Below are 19330 nucleotides of genomic sequence, written 5' to 3' on the forward strand. Positions count from 1 at the left end.
ATATTATTGTTATGTAAATAAAAATGAACCGACACTTACCTCGCATATATTAGTAAATTTTTATAAGAAAAAAAAAATTTGGAAAATATTTAACTGTAAAATAACGAGTAGTAAATTTTGAGAAGGTAAAATTGGAAGACTTCAACAGTTACAATGAAACTTAGTTCAAAAATACAATGTAGCAGTTTTAAAGATTGTATGTCTTTTGATTTATAAGTCCAATTGATATTAAAAACAAGACTTCCGAGTATTTCCGTTAACCAAAAGCATCATTTATAAAACCATTAAGAATTCAAGCGGTTTCCGGTAGCACGAAGTTCCATCGGAATATTTAATGATTCTAAAGACTCGTCATGAAAACACCAATCACTTCAATCAGTAGTACATCATACTTTCTTCACAACAATTGTTTTAAATTTGAAAACTATGTCCACATTCTTTGTAATGTAACAAAGCAGTTATGGATATTTTGGAAGACCAGCATTTTAAAAATTACAAATTTCTTATGTCGTGTTACGGAGTGTGGCCCTACCAGCCACGTTATCAAAAGTACTTACTGAGATGTGTCGCAACGATTGGTATCTTCAGCATTTTGACGCCCAAGGTATTTTCCAAAAAATTACAAACCAAAATGGACTTTTTGTATGACTAAATTATTTTTTCTAAATAGACAATCAAATTTATCGAATATTTGGGTGATTTGGACAACATGATTCAGTGTATACCGATGATTTGTGTGCATTTGCTAGGTCTGGTAAAATTTGCCAATTGGATATTCAACGCCAATGCCGTGAGTGTTAAAAATAACTTTCAAAAGAAATAAATTTTGACAATTCCAAATTTTCAGATAAAAAGATTGTTCGTGCTGATGGAACGCGACGGAAAAACTTTGAAATCTGAAGAAGACAAAGAAATAATGCAGAGATGGCTCATACGTACTCGCAAACTGACATCCGCTTACACAGGTATCAATTTACTGCATTGATTTTTATGAACATCAATTTGATCCTCATGAACCATTTTTCAATTTTTTTTTACTAACGAAACAAAACAATAATTTTGTTTCGTTAATTCTATTTCGTCGATGAAGATATATTGATGAAGGTTTGGCATAGCTGCCATGTTTCCAATACTAGGACTGTTTTTGGCATCGCCGGCTTTGCCCAAAATTTTGGACTTTATCAAGCCGCTGAATCAAACTAGAGATCTAATTTATTTGTATGAAACTGAATATTTTGTGGATCAACGGGAATATTATCTGCCTATTCTTTTGCACTACTACCTGTCCGTGCCAATTTCTGTGGGTGGAATTGTTTTTTTTGACAACATGCTCGGGACGTTTATACACCATGAGTGCGCGATGCTGGAAATTTTGAGGTTTTTATAAATTTATTTTTGGTTAATGATTAAGTTTCAATTTTTTGAACTTTTCAGTCTTTATTTGCAAAGAGTTAATGCAGGTAGCCATGCAAAAAAAAATCATGGGAAAGAAAAATTGGATATAATACGGCAGAAAATTGTTCATTGTGTCCATATGCATCAACATAGCATGGAGTAAGTAATTGTTTGTTCCAAAAATTAAGAAAATATTGGAAAAATTTTTTTTTTTTTGGAAAGTTTTAAAAATGATGCTTTATACACAATTTGAAAAAAAATAATTGATTTTGGTTTCTATTGCAATAATGATCATGAGAAGAGCAGTTTTGAAAAATTTGGTCAATTTTAGAAGATTATTTCCGTTTAAAAACAAAATCATCTTAAAAGAGTCTTAAAACAATCATTTGTTTAAGATCTTAAACGTGACACAAACCAAGACTATTTTAAGGCGCCAAAATAAAATTCCAAGAGCAGTTTTTTGAAATTTAGTTCTCAAATTTGTTATGAAAATTAATTTTTAGACATTTTTTAGATGATTTTGCGAGTTTTTAACCGCAATATTTTTGGGTAAGGTCTTTTTGAATTGAATTTGAAATTATTAAAAAATTATTATCCAACAATTTTAAGACTTATAATGTTGAACAAACGACTTTTTAACTTCCCGCTAAGAAAATCAAAGATTTTCAAAAATCGGGAAGTTATTGTTTTCACCCCTTTTTTCAAAAATCGAGTTTTCATCAGATCTCGACGTTTGAAGGTCATAGGAAGCTTCCCTGACTACTCCCGCGAGGTTGTCACTGTGTCTGTATGTATGTATGTGTGTGTGTGTGTGTGTGAAAGTATGTGAACCGCTTATAACTTTTGAACGGCTCACCCGATTTTATCGCGGTTGGTGCCATTTGAAAGGGCTTGACCAAACTTAGATTTTGAGTATAATTTGGACCGATTCGGATCAGTAGATTTTGAGAAATCTTAAAAAAACTAAGAAAAAATATTTTTTCAAATGTGGTTTTTTTTGGATAACTTTTAAACGGCTTCACCGATCGATTCCTAAAACTAATCAGCTCTAGACCATAAAAAACCACGTCGATCGCCACCAAGCTGTTCAAAATCGGTTAATTCGTTCGAGAGATATCGTGAACGAAAGAAAACCGAAAAAAGTGTTTTTTCTAAATTACTCCGAAATTTTTGGTTCGATCAATTAAAACCTGAAAATTCTTTATGTGGCTGATAAAACTGCGTCGAATGCCACCAACCGCGTGGAAATTGGTTGATCCATTCAAAAATTATTGCGGTTTGAAAATTCCAAAAGTAGTGTTCTATGAAACTTCTATTAGACTTTTGAGCTCGAAGAGCTCAAATGCATAAAAATACTATCTCTTTGAGCTCAGCGAGCTCAAAATATTACAAAAATTATATTTTGAGCTCAAAAATCTCAAAAACATCATAAGTACAATTTTAAGCGCCCAGATATGGAATTAGCGGGAAGTTGCAGGAATGGCCTTTAGGGTAAACCGTTTTACTAATTTTTTAAGATTTTTTTAAGACGAATGTTTTTTACACGGGTTGGTTTAAATTTAAAAATTTTTTTGACAAAATTTGAAAAAAAATTCTTATACTTTTTTTTTAACCAAGATTTGCTTTACAACTGGACTCATCTATACACATAGCTTACTTCATAGTCCTCGGCTTGAGCTTATTAGTCCTTACAGTAACTGGAATGACGGTAAGTATTTTTTGAACTTCCTTTTCAAGTATACAAAAATCATGGAAGAGAATTTCAAAAAATATCAGACGGTCATAAAATTGGACCAAACAAACGAAGCTCTCAACTATGGCGCCTTCACAATGGGCTCCATTTTCCATCTTTTCTACAGCAGTTTTCAAGGACAAATCCTGATCACGCAAAGTGAAAAAGTATTTTATTCTGTGTTAGTAATTTTACAATAAAAAAATAAACATTCTTTATTTTTAATTATTTAAAATTTGAATTATAAATGTAAATATTTTTAGTTACACATGCGATTGGTATAACCTCCCAAATTACCATCAGAAACTTCTGAATATAATTCTGTTGAAAAGTGTGAAACCTTTCACCGTAAGTGCTGGAAAATTGTACGTCTTATCGATGGACACCTTCAGTATTGTAAGTTTATTCTTCAAGCAAACAATCAAGCCAACTTTTTAGAAACTTTACTCTTTTTTAAGGTACTCAAAAACGCCATGTCTTTCTTCACCGTTTTGTCGTCGATGCGATAAATTATTTTGCAAACATAAATAATTAAAAGTACTATTTTTAATAACACAAAAATATTATTTTTTTACAATAAATTTTGTAACTCACATTAAAGGTTTAAAAATAAATATAAGTGCAGCTTGAAATATATGCAATTAAATTTCACACAAAATGTTTTTTAAAAAAGCAACTTATTTTTTAACAGTTCCAAATTTAACTTCTTCTTTTCTGTGGTAATTATTTTAATAATAAAAATAATTGAGGAGCTGATTTTCAAAAGGGTATTTTCATATTTTAAAGAGCAGTTTTTTGAACTTTTAAATATTAATTCCTTCGAGAATTATAAAGAATTATTAATGAAAATCGAATTGTAGCTTCATAACCGATAGTACTTTATAGGTAAATTAAAAAAGTTCAATAAAAATATTTATAATTGAAGATAACCAGTTTTTTGTCTCGATTAATCAAAAATGAAAAGATACCCTTTTCAAACTCAACTCCTCAATTAATATAAAAAATAAATTATTATTTAAAAGCAAACTATCAAACTCACAGAATTGAAATGTAATAACAAAAAAAACTGTCCAGTTGTTTTTTAGTGAGTAAAATCTTCTCAAGAAGTAGAACTTTCTCAAAAGACACGCAAAATTAAATATTCTACTTGAAAAATGATGAATTCACATTGAAGTTGCGACATTATATGAAATTATAATCATGAAAAATATAATACTGAGAATTGCGCATTAGTATTAGCAAACAGAGGCATCATCTAATGGAATACATAATGAAGGTAAGTGTTGTAGGGGTGAGTTTAAACACGCAATTGTTCGTGGCTTTCGAACAAAAGACATTTAACACATCTTCTGAGCCTTCGTCATCAACAATAGCCTGGACAGTTCTTTTTGCAATTACATTAATAATCGAATTGGTAGTTTAGTTTTGATAAACGGTGATAGCTATCCTAGCGATGGATATTTTCAATCAACCCTGCTACAAAACCACCAAGAATTGCACTACTCTGATTGGTCGGTGGCCGTACCAATCTCGAAAACAAAGTTTGATAATAATTACTCTTCTATGGATCGCACTCGTGCTGCAAGCTATTCCACAAGTATTATTTTTATTTGAATAAAATTGAATTTTTTTCTTACTGCGATGAAAATTTTACAGATTATTGCTATAGTCTTTTACGCTGATGACCGGGATATTATCATTGAAGCAATGTCGACATTTATATTAGATATTGTGATAACAACTAAATATTTAAACGCGACTTATCACGCTGAATTGGTTTGTTTTATTTTTTTTATTTTTGGAGCAAGAAATTTGAAATGGAAAAATTTGATAATTCATTTTGAAGTGTAGATAAAAAAGTTATTCGATAAAATGGAAGTGGATTGGAGGTTGCTGATGAATGAGGAAGAAAAAAAAATTCTGCAGCATCATTCAAATGTCGGAAAATTGTTGGCAACTGCTTACACAGGTAAATAAAGAAGTTTTTGAACCATCAAAGCATTCGAAAGTGTTTTAGTTTGAAATTGAATTTGATAGAGTTTCAACTAGAGCAGTTTCGAAAGCATTGCAGTTTAATAAACAGTGTGAAGAAAAGCGATAAATAATAATCATTAAGTAATAATAATAATAAGCATTTTTATTAACATCGGCAACGATATTCGTTATGGAACCAATTTTACCAAGGATATACAGCTTGTTTTCAAAATCCAATGAATCTATTCCGTATGAATTCGCTCTTCCGCTAGAGTATATAATATTCGAAAAAGAGGATCATTATTGGTTGATGCTGATTATTACCAATTTGTTCGCTATTATAATTGTGTTTGGTATCGTTTCATGTGATCTTATTTTCATAACATTGCTGCAACATATTTGCGGATTGTTTGCAGTTTTAGGGTAACATTTTAGTATTTTATCACAAAAAATGTTTCTTTTTACATGATAACAATTAACTATCTTTTTTTTTTTTGTAGGTATAGGATAGAACACACACCTATTGATGACATTGAAACGAAAAATGATAAAGAAGAAGCCATCAGTTATCAAAAATCTGATCAACATACTTCTTACCAACATTTGGTTTCATGCATTGAAATGCACACTAGAGCATTGGAGTGCGTGTTTGTGAAACTTTGTAACTCGTGGAAAATTTTTCTGATATGGCCATATAGTTTTTTTAATAAAATTACAGAAAATTACTTAATATAATTGAAATTTTATATTTTTTTTTAAGAATATTTCAATTTTTTGATGAAACGAAAAACAAATTTGGAAAAAATAATTTTTTATATCTCTTTATTGAGTTGTTATTAACTTTCTAGTTAAGAGACAATTTAGCGACCATGGGCTATCTATCGAATATTTCAAACACTATCTCTATATGGCCAATTTTTACATCAAAAAATTTTTTCACGGGAAATTCGGAAACTAATAATTCTTTTTATTAATTGAAATATCATTAAAGATTTGCAGAGCAGCTAGAAAACTGTTTTGCGATAAGCTTCGGTGTGGTGGTTGGGCTAAATTTGCCGCTCATGAGTGTCTCTGGTTTTAATGTATGGTCACAAAATTACAATAGTACCGATGTATAATAAATTTATTTGAAAATGATTATTGAACTTCATTTTCAGATCATAACACAATCTCATTCAGTGGAGCAAATAGTGAAAGGCATGACATTTATGGGCAGTCAAATACTGCATCTCTTTTTTGACTGTTACATGTCGCAAAAACTTAATGACTCCAGCTCACGTATTTCTCAAAGCATGTAAGCGCGTCCTTATTGAACAATAAAACAATTTTTTATCCTACTCTTAAGTTTCTGAAGTAACTTTTATTTAATTAAAAGACTTTCTTACACAGCGCTAATATAAAATGGTACAAACATTCCGTACAATCCCAAAAATTGTTGGTTTTAATGACGGTGAGAAGTCAAGTACCCTGCAAATTGACGGCTGGTAAAATTATGGAATTGTCTATTGAAAACTTTGCAATGGTAAAAACAATTTTTTTTCCAGTGTCTGCAATAAAAAGTTTCATTTTTTTGATTTTTACTTTTTTGCAGATGGTAAGTCAACTTAGTAATTTGGAGCGATTCTAAAAAGAAATTATACTGAAAAAAAATTTACATTTTTTTTTATAGCTAAAAACGGCTGGATCGTACTTCACAATGTTGTTATCGATGCAGTAGACAATTTATTAATAAGTAGATAATTTCGTCAATAATATTTGTTAATTGTTAACACATTCCAATCGAAATGATTGAAGCAATTAAAATAGTTGCTGTTACAGAAAAGCTCTTTTTTTTCTTATCCACACATTTTTTAACGCGATTAATCAGACATAATCAAATAGAAAAAAATTAAGGTATAACTATAATAAATAGAAAACTTTTTTCCAACTTAAAGACAAAAAAAATTTAATTACAATGTACAGTTGTTGATTGTATACATTGAAAATTTTAAATAAACTTTTGTTAAAAACTTAAACGTCGAATTTGATAAATTCATATTGAAAAACATAAACTTAACGGTAGAGATAGAATGACTGTCGAGTTAAAGCTGAGTGACTAAAACCTTTCAAATTCTCAAAAGACACGCAAAATAAAATATTCTGCTTGAAAAATTAAAAAATTATACTAAAGATGCTACATTTTAGAGATATACAATTGCACAAAATATAATATTAAACGTTTCATGAAAGAATTATCAAATAAAGACATCATCACATGGAATATTTTATTAGGTAAGTATCGAAGGGGTCTTTACACGCAAGTAACCACGTCTTTCAAACAAAAGACACTTTGTACATCTCCCAAAACGTTCGTCATGAAAAACAATGTGAATCTTTTTCTCAGTCATTAAATTATTTTTAAAAATAATCGGATCAATAATACAAGTTCACTATTAAGAAGTGGTAGTGATTGTCATTTACATAATGAATATTTTTGATAAACCCTGCTACAAAACTGCCAAAGACTTCGTGACTTTGATTGGTCGGTGGCCATACATGCCTCGGATGCGAAGTTTGATAATAATGACCCTTCTATGGATTGTACTTCTCTTGGAAGCTATTCCACAAGTATTATCATTCAAAATAACCATCAGTTGTTTTTATTGACTTAAATATTGTGTTACCAATTTTTTAGATTATTGCTGTGGTTATATATTTCAATGACCGGGATGTTCTGTTAGAAGCTTTGTCGCCATTTATATTAGATTTTTTGCTCGCCACTAAATTTTTGAACGCGACTTATCATGCTGAATTGGTTCGTTTTTTGTTATTTTGTAACAAGAAATAAGAAATGAAAGAATTTAATAATTTATTTTGAAGTATAGATAAAAAAGTTATTCGATAAAATAGAAGTGGATTGGAGGTTGCTGATGAATGAGAACGAAATAAAAATTCTGCAGCATCATTCAAATGTCGGAAACTTGTTGGCAACTGCGTACACAGGTAAATAAAGAAGTTTTTGAACCATCAAAGCATTCGAAAGTGTTTTAGTTTTAAATTGAATGTGATAGAGTTACAACTAGAATAGTTTCGAAAGCATTGCAGTTCAATAAACAGTGTGAAGAGAAGCGATAAATAATTATCATTAAGTAATAATAATAATAAGCATTTATATTAACATCGGTAACGATATTCGTTATGGAACCAATCGTACCAAGGTTATACAGCTTGTTTTCGAAATCCAATGAATCTATTCCATATGAATTCGCTCTTCCGCTAGAGTATATAATATTCGAAAAAGAGGATCATTATTGGTTGATGCTGATTATTAGTAATTTGTTCGCTATTATAATTACGTTTGGTATCGTTTCATGTGATCTTATTTTCATAACATTGCTGCAACATATTTGCGGATTGTTTGCAGTTTTGGGGTAACATTTTAGTATTTTAACATAAAAAATGTTTCTTTTTACATGATAACAATTAACTATCTTTTTTTTTGTAGGTATAGGATAGAACACACACCTATTGATGACATTGGAACGGAAAATGATAAAGAAGAAGCCATCAATTATCAAAAATCTGATGAACATACTTCTTACCAACATTTGGTTTCATGCATTGAAATGCATACTAGAGCATTGGAGTGCGTGTTTGTGAAACTTTGGAACTCGTCGAAAATTTTTCTGATATGGCCATACAGTTTTTTTAATAAAATTACAGAAATTTACTTAATATGATTGAAATTTTATATTTTTTTTTAAGAATATTTCAATTTTTTGATGAAACGAAAAACAAATTTGGAAAAAATAATTTTTTATATCTCTTTATTGAGTTGTTATTAACTTTCTAGTTAAGAGACAATTTAGCGACCATGCGCTATCTATCGAATATTTCAAACACTATCTCTATATGGCCAATTTTTACATCAAAAAATTTTTTCACGGGAAATTCGGAAACTAATAATTCTTTTTAGTAATTGAAATATCATTAAAGATTTGCAGAACAGCTAGAAAACTGTTTTGCGATAAGCTTCGGTGTGGTGGTTGGGCTAAATTTGCCGCTCATGAGTGTCTCTGGTTTTAATGTATGGTCACAAAATTACAATAGTACCGTTGTATAGTAAATTTATTTAAAAATGATTATTGAACTTCATTTTCAGATCATAACACAATCTCATTCAGTGGAGCAAATAGTGAAAGGCATGACATTTATGGGCAGTCAAATACTGCATCTCTTTTTTGACTGTTACATGTCGCAAAAACTTAATGACTCCAGTTCACGTATTTCTCAAAGCATGTAAGCGCGTCCGTATTGAACAATAAAACAATTTTTTATCCTACTCTTAAGTTTCTGAAGTAACTTTTATTTAATTAAAAGACTTTCTTACACAGCGCTAATATAAAATGGTACAAACATTCCGTACAATCCCAAAAATTGTTGGTTTTAATGACGGTGAGAAGTCAAGTACCCTGCAAATTGACGGCTGGTAAAATTATGGAATTGTCTATTGAAAACTTTGCAATGGTAAAAAAAAATTTTTTTCAGTGTCTGCAATAAAGAGTTCCATTTTTTTGATTTTTACTTTTTTGCAGATGGTAAGTCAACTTAGTAATTTGGAGCGATTCTAAAAAGAAATTATACTGAAAAAAAATTTACATTTTTTTTTATAGCTAAAAACGGCTGGATCGTACTTCACAGTGTTGTTATCGATGCAGTAGACAATTTATTAATAAGTAGATAATTTTGTCAATAATATTTGTTAATTGTTAACACATTGCCATCAAAATAATTGAAACAATTAAAATAGTTGCTGTTACAGAAAAGCTCTTTTTTTTTTCTTAGCCACACATTTTTTAACTTGATTGATCAGACATAATCAAATAGAACAAAATTAAATTATAAATAAAATGAATAGAAAACTGTTTTTTAACTTAAAGACAAAAAAAATTAATTACAATACATAGTTGTTGATTGCATACATAGAAACTTTTGAATAAACTTTTGTTAAAAACTTAAACGTCAAATTTGATAAATTCATATTGAAGAACATGAACTTAATAGTAGCGATAGAAAGACTGTCGAGTTAAAACTAAGTGACTAAAATCTTTCAAATTCTCAAAAGACACCCAAAATAAAATATTCTGCTTGAAAAATCTTCAATTTATTAGTATAAATATATCTACTGTAATCAAATGTAATATTTTTGTAGCTTGATAGTTAATTTAGAACTGTAGATCAGAAATTTATTCGACAGAGTGCTGAGGGATTGGCAGTTACTGATTAATGATGAAGAGGAACGTATTTTGCAATATCATTCAGAAATAAGAAAGTTATTGGTAACTGTATACACAGGTAAATTAAGAACCAGTGCTTTTAAACAATCAAGGCTTTCGAAAATGTTGTAGTTGCGGATGAATATTTATATCTTTGGCCATGTTGTAATATTGATATTTTTTTTTTTTAATATTGACAATATACATTCTTGTGGTATATTTAGTTCTATCTACAACAATTCAAAAGTATTGTTATCAATGAATATTATAATAATAAATAACAATAATTCAATAATAATAAGTATTTTTCTCAATAACGACAATACTATTCATTGGGGAACCAATCGTACCAAGATTATACAGTTTTATTTCAAAATCTAATGCATCTATTCCGCTGCAATTAGCCGTTCCGGTAGAATACTTTATATTCGAGAAAGAGAATCACTATTGGCAGATACTGGCCATCTCTAATACGTTTATTGCCATAATTGCGTTTGGTTTTATTTCATGCGATTTTATTTTCATTACATTACTGTAGCATATTTGCGAGCAATTCGCTGTTTTGGGGTAACATTTTAGTATTTCATCACCAAAAATGTTTCTTTTTACATGACAATAATTTACAGTCTGTTTTTTTTAGGTATCACATAGAAAATACGCCTTCTGCTGAAATTACAACAAAAAACGAAAAAGAAGAATTTATTAGTTCTCAAAAAATTGATCAAGATGTTTCTTACCAACATTTGGTTTCATGCATCCAAATGCACACCAGAGCTATTGAGTACGTTTTTTTGATACTTTGTAATTTTGGAAATTTATAATTACTGTTATTAATTGATGAATCATTGAAGATTTGCAAAACTTCTTGAAGAGTGTTTTACTATGAGCTTCGGCGTGCTAGTTAGCTTGAACTTACCAATGATAAGCCTCACCGATTTTCAAGTATGGTTACCAAATTGAGATAATACACTTGTACCAAAAATATTTTTAAACTAACCCTTGATATTCACTTTCAGATCATCACGCAATCTAATACAGTCCAGCAAATATTAAAAGGCTTGACATTTATTGGCAGTCAAATGCTCCATCTTTTTTTTGACTGCTACATGTCACAAAAGCTCAACGATTCAAGCCCACAAATTTTGCACAGCTTGTACATATATTTGACTTTTTGAATTCACAAATGATTTAGACTGTCATTCTTATTATGCAATTTTTTTCTTTATTTCGATTTTTTAGAAGAATTATAATGTTATAATTTTCTTTTATTTTCAATTAGAGCAAATGTAGAGTAGTACAACCATTCCGCAGAATCTCGAAAGCTTTTATTTCTAATGACTATCAGAAGTCAGAGGCCTTGCAAACTGACCGCCGGTAGAATCATGGAATTGTCGATTGAAAATTATGCAATAGTAAAAACAAAATTTTTTTATACCTTTTATTGGAATAATTGTTTAATTTTTTCTTTTGCAGATGGTAAGTCAAAATTCAAAGTTATATTCCAAGAGTTGCGGTATCATAGTTTAAACAAATTGCAGATAATACTGATAGACATATATATTTTTTAGCTTAAAACGGCTGGGTGGTATTTCACTATGTTATTGTCGATGCAATAAAAAATTTACTAATTATTTTTTCCACAGTTCAACACAATGGAAAGAAAATGATTTAGCAGCTAAATAATTAGTTTCTCGGAAGAAAATATCTACTGAAAAATATAAAAAATTCAACCTAAATCTTAGGCTTCGACGAGTAGCTAGTTTTTTTAAAAATATATTTAAATATTGAACGCATTGTAATCGAATCAAAACTTTTTGAATAATTAAAGTTGTTGACTTTACAGAGAAAAAGTTTTTATTTATTTTTCATACGTACAAAAAAAGAGAACTAATAACTAAATAAGCGGCAATCCTAGTATCCAAATTATAGACGAAAAAATCGATGAAAAAAATTTTTCGAAAACTTTATTTCATTGAACAGTTGTTTATTGCATATCTTTAAAATAATAAATGAACTTTCGTGAAAAACTCGAATTTTGAATTCAACGAAATCATTTTACAGAAAATAAATTTAATAATAGCAATATGACTGTCGAAGCAATACTGAGTGAGCAAAATTCACAAATTTTCAAGACACAAAATTAAATATTCTGCTTGAAAAATCTTAAATTTCTACTAAAGCCGCTATATTCTAGAGAAATATAACTGCACAAAATGTAATATTAAACGTCGCATGACAGAAATATCAAACGTAGACACCATCAGATGGAATATTTTATTAGGTAAGTATCGAAGGGGTGAGTCTATACACGCCAGTAACTGCGAGTTTCAAACAGAAGACAGTTTGTACCTCTCCCAAAACATTCGTCATGAAAAACACACTCAATATTTCTCTTAGTTATTAAATTACTTCAAAAAATAATCGGAACAGTAACACACGTTAACTACTAAAAAGTAATAGGGCTTGCCATTTACACGATGGATATTTTTAATAAGCCCTACTACAAAACCACCAAAGATTTTACTACTTTGATTGGCCGGTGGCCGTACATGCCTCGGATGCGAAGTTTAATAATAATTACCCTCCTATGGACTGTACTTATCCTGCAAGCCATTCCACAAGTATCAACATTCAAAGTAACCATCAGTTTTTTTCATTGACATAAACATTGTGTTACCAACTTTTCAGATTATTGCTATGGTCATGCACTCTAATGACCGAGAAGTAGTGTTAGAAGCTCTGTCGGCATTTGCAGTAGATTGTCTGCTCGCCGCTAAATATTTGAACGCGAGTTATCATGCAGAACTGGTTTGTTTTTTATTTTTTTTGTAATCGAATGTAACATTTTTGTTACTTGATGGTTAATTTTGAATTGTAGATCCGAAATTTATTTGATAGAGTGCAGAGGGATTGGAAGTTACTGATTAATGATGAAGAGAAACGTATTTTACAATATCATTCAGAAATAGGGAAGTTATTAGTAACTGGTTACACAGGTAAATGGAGAACAAGTGCTTATAAACACTCGAAACTTTTGAAAATGTTGTAGCTGCAAATAAATATTTGTATCTTTGGCCAGGATTGTGATATTTATAATTTTTTTTTTTTTTTTTTTTTTTAATATTGACAAAATTCATTCTTATGGTATATTTAGTTCTACCTACAACAATTCCGAAAGCATTGTTATCAATGAATAGTATAATATTGAATAATAATAATTAAGTAATAACAAGCATTTTTATCTGCATCGGCAACGGTATTCATTATGGAACCAATTGTACCAAGGTTATACAGCTTTTTTTCAAAATCCAATGCATCTGTTCCACTTCGATTTGCCCTTCCGTTAGAATACGTAATATTCGAAAAAGAAAATCACTATTGGCTGATGCTGGCCATCTCTAATACGTTTGTTGCCATAATTATATTTGGTTTTATTTCGTGCGATCTTATTTTCATCACATTACTGCAGCATATTTGCGGGCAATTCGCTGTTTTAGGGTAACATTTTAGTATTTCATCAACAAAAATGTTTCTTTTTACATGACAATAATTTACAATGTGTTTTGTAGGTATCGTATAGAAAACACGCCTACTGCTGAAATTACAACAAAAAACGAAAAAGAAAAATTCCTTAGTTATCAAAAAATTGATCAAGATGTTTCTTACCAACATTTGGTTTCATGTATCCAAATGCACACCAGAGCTATTGAGTACGTTTTTTTGATATTTTGTAATTTTGGAAATTTATTATTACTGTTATTGATTGATGAATTATTGAAGATTTGCAGAGCTTCTCGAAGAGTGTTTTGCTATGACCTTTGGTGTGGTAGTTGGCTTTAACTTACCAATGATAAGCCTTACCGGTTTTCAGGTGTGGTTACCAAATTAAAGTAATACACTTGTGCCAAAAATATTTTTGAACTAACCCTTAATGTTCACTTTCAGATCATTACGCAATCCAATACAGTACAGCAAATATTAAAAGGTTTGACATTTATCGGCAGTCAAATGCTCCATCTTTTTTTTGACTGCTACATGTCGCAAAAGCTCAATGATTCAAGCTCCCAAATTTTGCACAGCTTGTACGTATATTTGACTTTTTGAATTCACAAATGATTTATACTGTAATTCTTATTATGAAATTTTTTTCTTTATTTTGATTTTTTAGAAGAATTATAATGTTATAATTTTTTTTTTGTTTTTAATCAGAGCAAATGTGAAGTGGTACAACCACTCCGTAGAATCCCAAAAGCTTTTGCTTTTAATGACTGTCAGGAGTCAAAAGCCTTGCAATTTAACCGCCGGTACAATAATGGAATTGTCGATCGAAAACTATGCAATAGTAAAAACAAAGTTTTTTTTATACCTTTTATTGGAATAATTGTTTAATTTTTTCTTTTGCAGATGGTAAGTCAAAATTCGATGTTATATTCCAAGAGTTGCGGTACCATAGTTTGGAATAATTGCAGATAATACTGATAAACATGTATATTTTTTAGCTAAAAACGGCTGGGTCGTATTTCACTATGTTATTATCGATGCAGTAAAAAATTTACTAACTATTTATCTCACAGTTCAACGCAATGAAAATAAAATGATTCAGCAAATAAAAAATTAGTTTCACAGAAGAAAAGATCCAAATCTTAAGCTTTAACGAGTAGCTTGTTTTTTAAAGATATTTTTAAATATTTAATGCATTGTAATCAAATCAAATCTTTTTAAGAAATTAAAGTCGTTGAAATTACAGAGGAAAAGTTTTTATTTATTTTTCATACGTCGAAAAAAACTGAACCAACAACAATATTTATTGATATCTTAAGATTTAACTTCTGATTTAGAAACAAGTATTTTATATGAAATTAAGGACATATATAAGCGACAAAAATCAAGATTTGAGCTTAAGATACATAAATAAAATAAATATTTGCATAAAAAAAAGGTTTTTAACTTCCCGCTAAAAAAATCGATGATTTTCGAAAAATCGGAAAGTTATTGGTTTTACCCCGTTCTGCAAAAATCGAGGTTTCAATAGATCTCGATTCCATCGCGGTTGGTGCCATTCGAAAGGGCTTGACCAAACTTAGATTTTGAATACCATTTGGACCGATTTGGACCGGTGGATTTTGATAAATCTCAAAAAACTACAAAAAACATTTTTTTAAATGTGGTTTTTTTGGAATAACTTTCAAGCGACTCTACTGATCGATTCGAAAAACTAATCAGCTCTTAAAATCAAAAAACCACGTCGATCTCCGCCAGTCCGGTAAAAATCGGTTGGTTCGTTCGTGAGTTATCGTTGACGAAAGAAAACCGAAAAAAGTGTTTTTTCGGAATTACTCCGAAATTCCTAGTTCAATCAGATTAAACTTAAATATTCTTTATGAAGCTTAAAAATTTGCGTCGAATGCCGCCAACCGCATAAAAATCGGTTTATCCATTCAAAAGTTATTGCGGTTTGAAAATTTGAAAAATAGTGTTTTATCAAACTACTATCAGATTTTTGAGCAAACTACTATCTCGACTTTTGTCACACGGCCGTGCCAATGCTAAAATACGACGGAAGTTGCGCAGAACCCTATTTTCAACATTAAATAAAAATTATTGTTTTTCAAGCTAGAGTTCCGGGAGTCGAGACTTTTTTTCAGAAATTTCCTCCTCTTTAAGGATCTTTTTTTCCGATTTTTGATATCATCAATAGTTTTTGAGTTATTTACGAAAAACTGAGATTTTTTATTTTGGTTATGTTTTTTGTTAATAACAAATTGAAATTCTCATAAAAAAAATGAAAAAATAACAACATTATTTTCAGAATTTAATTCCGCATAGAATAAGTGATTGTTTATATTTTTATGACAATTTCTAAGATTTTTGTTAGCAAATTTATACAGGGTTCTCACAAAAATTTCCGTTACTATGTAACATGGTAATGGTTACCATTCTACATAGGAGTAAGTTCTATTCTTTTCTCTCCGTGCACTAACTATAGCTTAAAAATTTATTCGACAGAACGCAGAGAAATTAGAAGTTACTAATTAGTGATGAAGAGATACGTAATTTACAATATCATTCAGAAATAGGAAAGTTATTAACAACTGGATACACAGGTAAATGGAAAATCAGTGCTTTTAAACAATCAAAGCTTTCGAAAATGTTGTAGTTGCGGATGAATATTTGTATCTTTGGCCATGTTATGATATTGATATTTTTTTCTTTTTTTTTAATAGTGAGAAAATAATAATTCAATAATAACAAGCATTTTTCTCTACATCGACAATCATATTCATTGTAGAACCAATTGTACCAAGTTTATATAGCTTTATTTCAACATCCAATATATCTATTCCGCTTAAATATGCCCTTCCGGTAGAATACTTAATATTCGAGAATTACAATCACTATTGGCTTATGCTGGCCATCTCTAATATGTCTGTTATTTTTGTTATGCTTGGTTTTATATCATGTGATCTTATTTTCATTACACTACATCATAATTAACTCTAGACAATTAAATTAGCAAAAGCATATGATCATGCTCCACTGCCTTAATAATAATTATATTTATTGTATTGAGCTTATATATACTATTTTATTGTAATAATAAGTATAAATATGCGAATATTTTATTATATAAATCAAATTTAAACACCTGTACTTTTAGTTAATAGTTTTAAAAATATGTTTCTTTTATAATTGCTCATTGCAACATGTGTAATATACCTTCTAAAATACATTAATGTATCTTTTTGTATTCTCATAATTGGCCATACAGGCTGTCAGGATTTATTAATAAAGAAAATAAAATAAAATAAAATAAACTACTGCAGCACATTTGCGGGCAGTTCGCTGGTTTGGGGTAACATTATACTATTTTATTACCAAAAGTGTTCCGTTTTACATGACAATAATTTACAATTTTCTTTGTAGTTATCGCATAGAACATACGGCTACTACTGAAATTTCAACAAAGAACGATGAAGAAGAATATATAAGTTCTCAGAAAAACGATCGTGATGTTTCTTACCAATATTTGATTTCCTGTCTCGAAATGCATAAAAGTGCAATTGAGTATGTATTTTTGACACTCTGTGAGTATGAACTCTAATTCTCATTGTGACTGAATGATATATCATTGAAGATTCGCAGAACATCTTGAAGACTGCTTCACAATAACCTTCGGCGTGTTAATTGGCTTGAATATACCGGCCGTGAGTGCCACCGGTTATCAGGTATAATTACAAAATGAAAAAATAAAAAAATACACTAGTATCAAAATGTATTTTTTAAAATGATATTTGATATTTTTATTCAGATCATAACGCAGTCTAACACATTCCAGCAAATATTGAATAGTGTGAAATTTATCAGTTGTCAATTGCTCCATCTTTTTTTTGTAGTGCTATTTGTCGCAACAACTCAATGATTCGAGCTCAAAAATTACTCAAAACATGTGCGTATATTTTAAGTTTTGAATTAACTCATGATTTGTATTCTACTTCTTCCTACGCTAGTTTATTTTATTTTAATTTTCTAGAAGAATTATAATTTTTTTTTTCTTCTAATTAGAGCAAATTTGAAATGGTACAACCATTCCGTAAAATCTCAAAAACTTTTACTTCTAATGACTATCAGAAGTCAGAGGCCTTGCAAACTGACTCCCGGTACAATAATGGAATTGTCGATCGAAAATTATGCAATAGTGAAAAAATATTTTTTTTTATCTTTTATAGAAGTAATTGTTCAATTTTTTCTTTTGGAGATGGTAGGTCAAAATTCGATGTTATATTCCAAAAGTTGCGATGTCATAGTTTGGACCAATTGCAGATAATACTGATAGACATATTTTTTAGCTAAAAACGCCTGGTTCGTATTTCACTATGTTATTGTCGATGCAGTAAAAAATTTACTAACTCTTCATTTCACAGTTTACGCTATGAAAATAAAAGAATTTAGCAGCTAAATAATTAATTTCACGGAAGAGAACATCTACGGAAAAATATCAAAAATTTAACCCAAATCTTAAGCTTTAATGACAACACTATGCCCTTGGCAATAAAAGACTCATTTATAATAAATGCACTAACTTACTACTATCAAAAATGTAAAAGCCTGTACTCTGAAAAACTTACAAATACAAGATCTAAGTTGCCAATACTACCAAAAATTAACAAAACTATTAGTGCACAGAATGCTTATTATGTAGCGATAAAATATTATAACAAACTCCCTGCTGATATGAAAACTATAGATTGTAATAAAAAATTGTTAAAAAAAAAGTTGTTACTGGATAAGAAACCTTAATGGTTAATATACTTAAAAAATGTAATGTAAAATGCGAATATTTAATTGGATATTTCTTTTTCTGATAATTATTTATAATTTTGTATTTCTTTCTCTAAAAATTTATTACTTTTTGTACTTATTATCTCTTTGCATTGTATTATCGACCCAAATTTTGTAAAAAAAGTCTATGTATTATAAAACTGTTATTTTTCTACTGGTTCTATATACAGATATTTTTACACCTCGATAGAATTACTTACCAGATAAATAAAATAAAAAAAAAAAATAAAAATGAATAGCTTGTTTGTTATAGATATTTTTGAATATCTAACGCATTGTAATCTAATCAAAACTATTTAAGTAATTAAAATTGTTGACTTTACACAGAAAAAGTTTTTAATCATTTTTTATATGTATAAAAAAAGTGAACTCTCAACTTAATGAACAGCGAACCTAGTTTTCAAATGATAGACGAAAGAATCGATAAAAAAAAAATTTTTTCAAAAACTTTATTTCACTGAACAGTTGCTTATTACATACATTAAAGATTATAAATGAACTTTTGTAAAAAACTCAAATGTCGAATCCAACGAATTCATTTTGCAGAAAATAAATTTAATAATAGCAATAAAATGACTGTCGAAACAATACTGAGTGAGGAATATCTTACAAAGTTTCAAAAGACACAAAAAAT

At 29.3% G+C, this 19330-nt stretch overlaps 3 protein-coding genes and 3 long non-coding RNA genes across 10 annotated transcripts; 5 read left to right on the forward strand and 1 right to left on the reverse strand.

Annotated features, from left to right (window-relative positions):
- The first annotated feature begins 35 nt into the window (after positions 1–35).
- Positions 36–3683, forward strand: LOC123274881 (odorant receptor 13a-like). The gene is made up of 9 exons (XM_044742662.1): positions 36–604; positions 671–790; positions 848–965; positions 1116–1377; positions 1435–1554; positions 3013–3103; positions 3172–3308; positions 3391–3523; positions 3586–3683. The coding sequence occupies exons 1-9, from the start codon at positions 461–463 to the stop codon at positions 3634–3636; spliced, it is 1176 nt and encodes a 391-aa protein (XP_044598597.1). The 5' UTR covers positions 36–460; the 3' UTR covers positions 3637–3683.
- Positions 3684–4211: 528 nt separating this feature from the next.
- On the forward strand, positions 4212–6979 carry LOC123274833 (odorant receptor 63a-like). The gene is made up of 10 exons (XM_044742575.1): positions 4212–4724; positions 4784–4903; positions 4979–5096; positions 5260–5524; positions 5602–5742; positions 6093–6183; positions 6259–6395; positions 6491–6623; positions 6693–6695; positions 6771–6979. Exons 1-10 carry the CDS (start codon positions 4581–4583, stop codon positions 6816–6818), a joined length of 1200 nt encoding a protein of 399 aa, XP_044598510.1. The 5' UTR covers positions 4212–4580; the 3' UTR covers positions 6819–6979.
- A 2380-nt stretch (positions 6980–9359) lies between these two features.
- LOC123274949 lies at positions 9360–9864 on the forward strand. Its single transcript, XR_006511595.1, has 4 exons — positions 9360–9379; positions 9475–9607; positions 9676–9678; positions 9754–9864. It is a non-coding gene; the product is annotated as an uncharacterized LOC123274949 (long non-coding RNA).
- Positions 9865–11738: 1874 nt separating this feature from the next.
- LOC123274950 lies at positions 11739–12154 on the forward strand. The gene is made up of 3 exons (XR_006511596.1): positions 11739–11768; positions 11830–11832; positions 11925–12154. It is a non-coding gene; the product is annotated as an uncharacterized LOC123274950 (long non-coding RNA).
- Positions 12155–12461: 307 nt separating this feature from the next.
- On the forward strand, positions 12462–18653 carry LOC123274799 (odorant receptor 67c-like). Of its 5 annotated transcripts, XM_044742548.1 has the most exons (11): positions 12462–12977; positions 13045–13164; positions 13235–13352; positions 13590–13854; positions 13926–14066; positions 14137–14227; positions 14302–14401; positions 17767–17803; positions 17920–18052; positions 18113–18115; positions 18204–18653. In XM_044742548.1, exons 1-11 carry the CDS (start codon positions 12834–12836, stop codon positions 18249–18251), a joined length of 1200 nt encoding a protein of 399 aa, XP_044598483.1. In that variant the 5' UTR covers positions 12462–12833; the 3' UTR covers positions 18252–18653. The 5 variants fall into 5 exon arrangements, with proteins under 5 accessions (XP_044598483.1, XP_044598468.1, XP_044598474.1 ...); XM_044742539.1 differs by lacking the exons at positions 17767–17803; positions 17920–18052; positions 18113–18115; positions 18204–18653 and adding exons at positions 14566–14698; positions 14761–14763; positions 14856–15105 and having other exon boundaries at positions 12465–12977; positions 14302–14438; XM_044742533.1 differs by lacking the exons at positions 17767–17803; positions 17920–18052; positions 18113–18115; positions 18204–18653 and adding exons at positions 14566–14698; positions 14761–15105 and having other exon boundaries at positions 12464–12977; positions 14302–14438.
- On the reverse strand, positions 13477–13676 carry LOC123274952. The gene is made up of 2 exons (XR_006511598.1): positions 13587–13676; positions 13477–13516 (listed from the first exon to the last, which is right to left on the reverse strand). It is a non-coding gene; the product is annotated as an uncharacterized LOC123274952 (long non-coding RNA).
- Positions 18654–19330: the final 677 nt, after the last annotated feature.

This window comes from Cotesia glomerata, linkage group LG1 (assembly GCF_020080835.1).
Source record: "Cotesia glomerata isolate CgM1 linkage group LG1, MPM_Cglom_v2.3, whole genome shotgun sequence".
NCBI lineage: Eukaryota > Metazoa > Arthropoda > Insecta > Hymenoptera > Braconidae > Cotesia > Cotesia glomerata.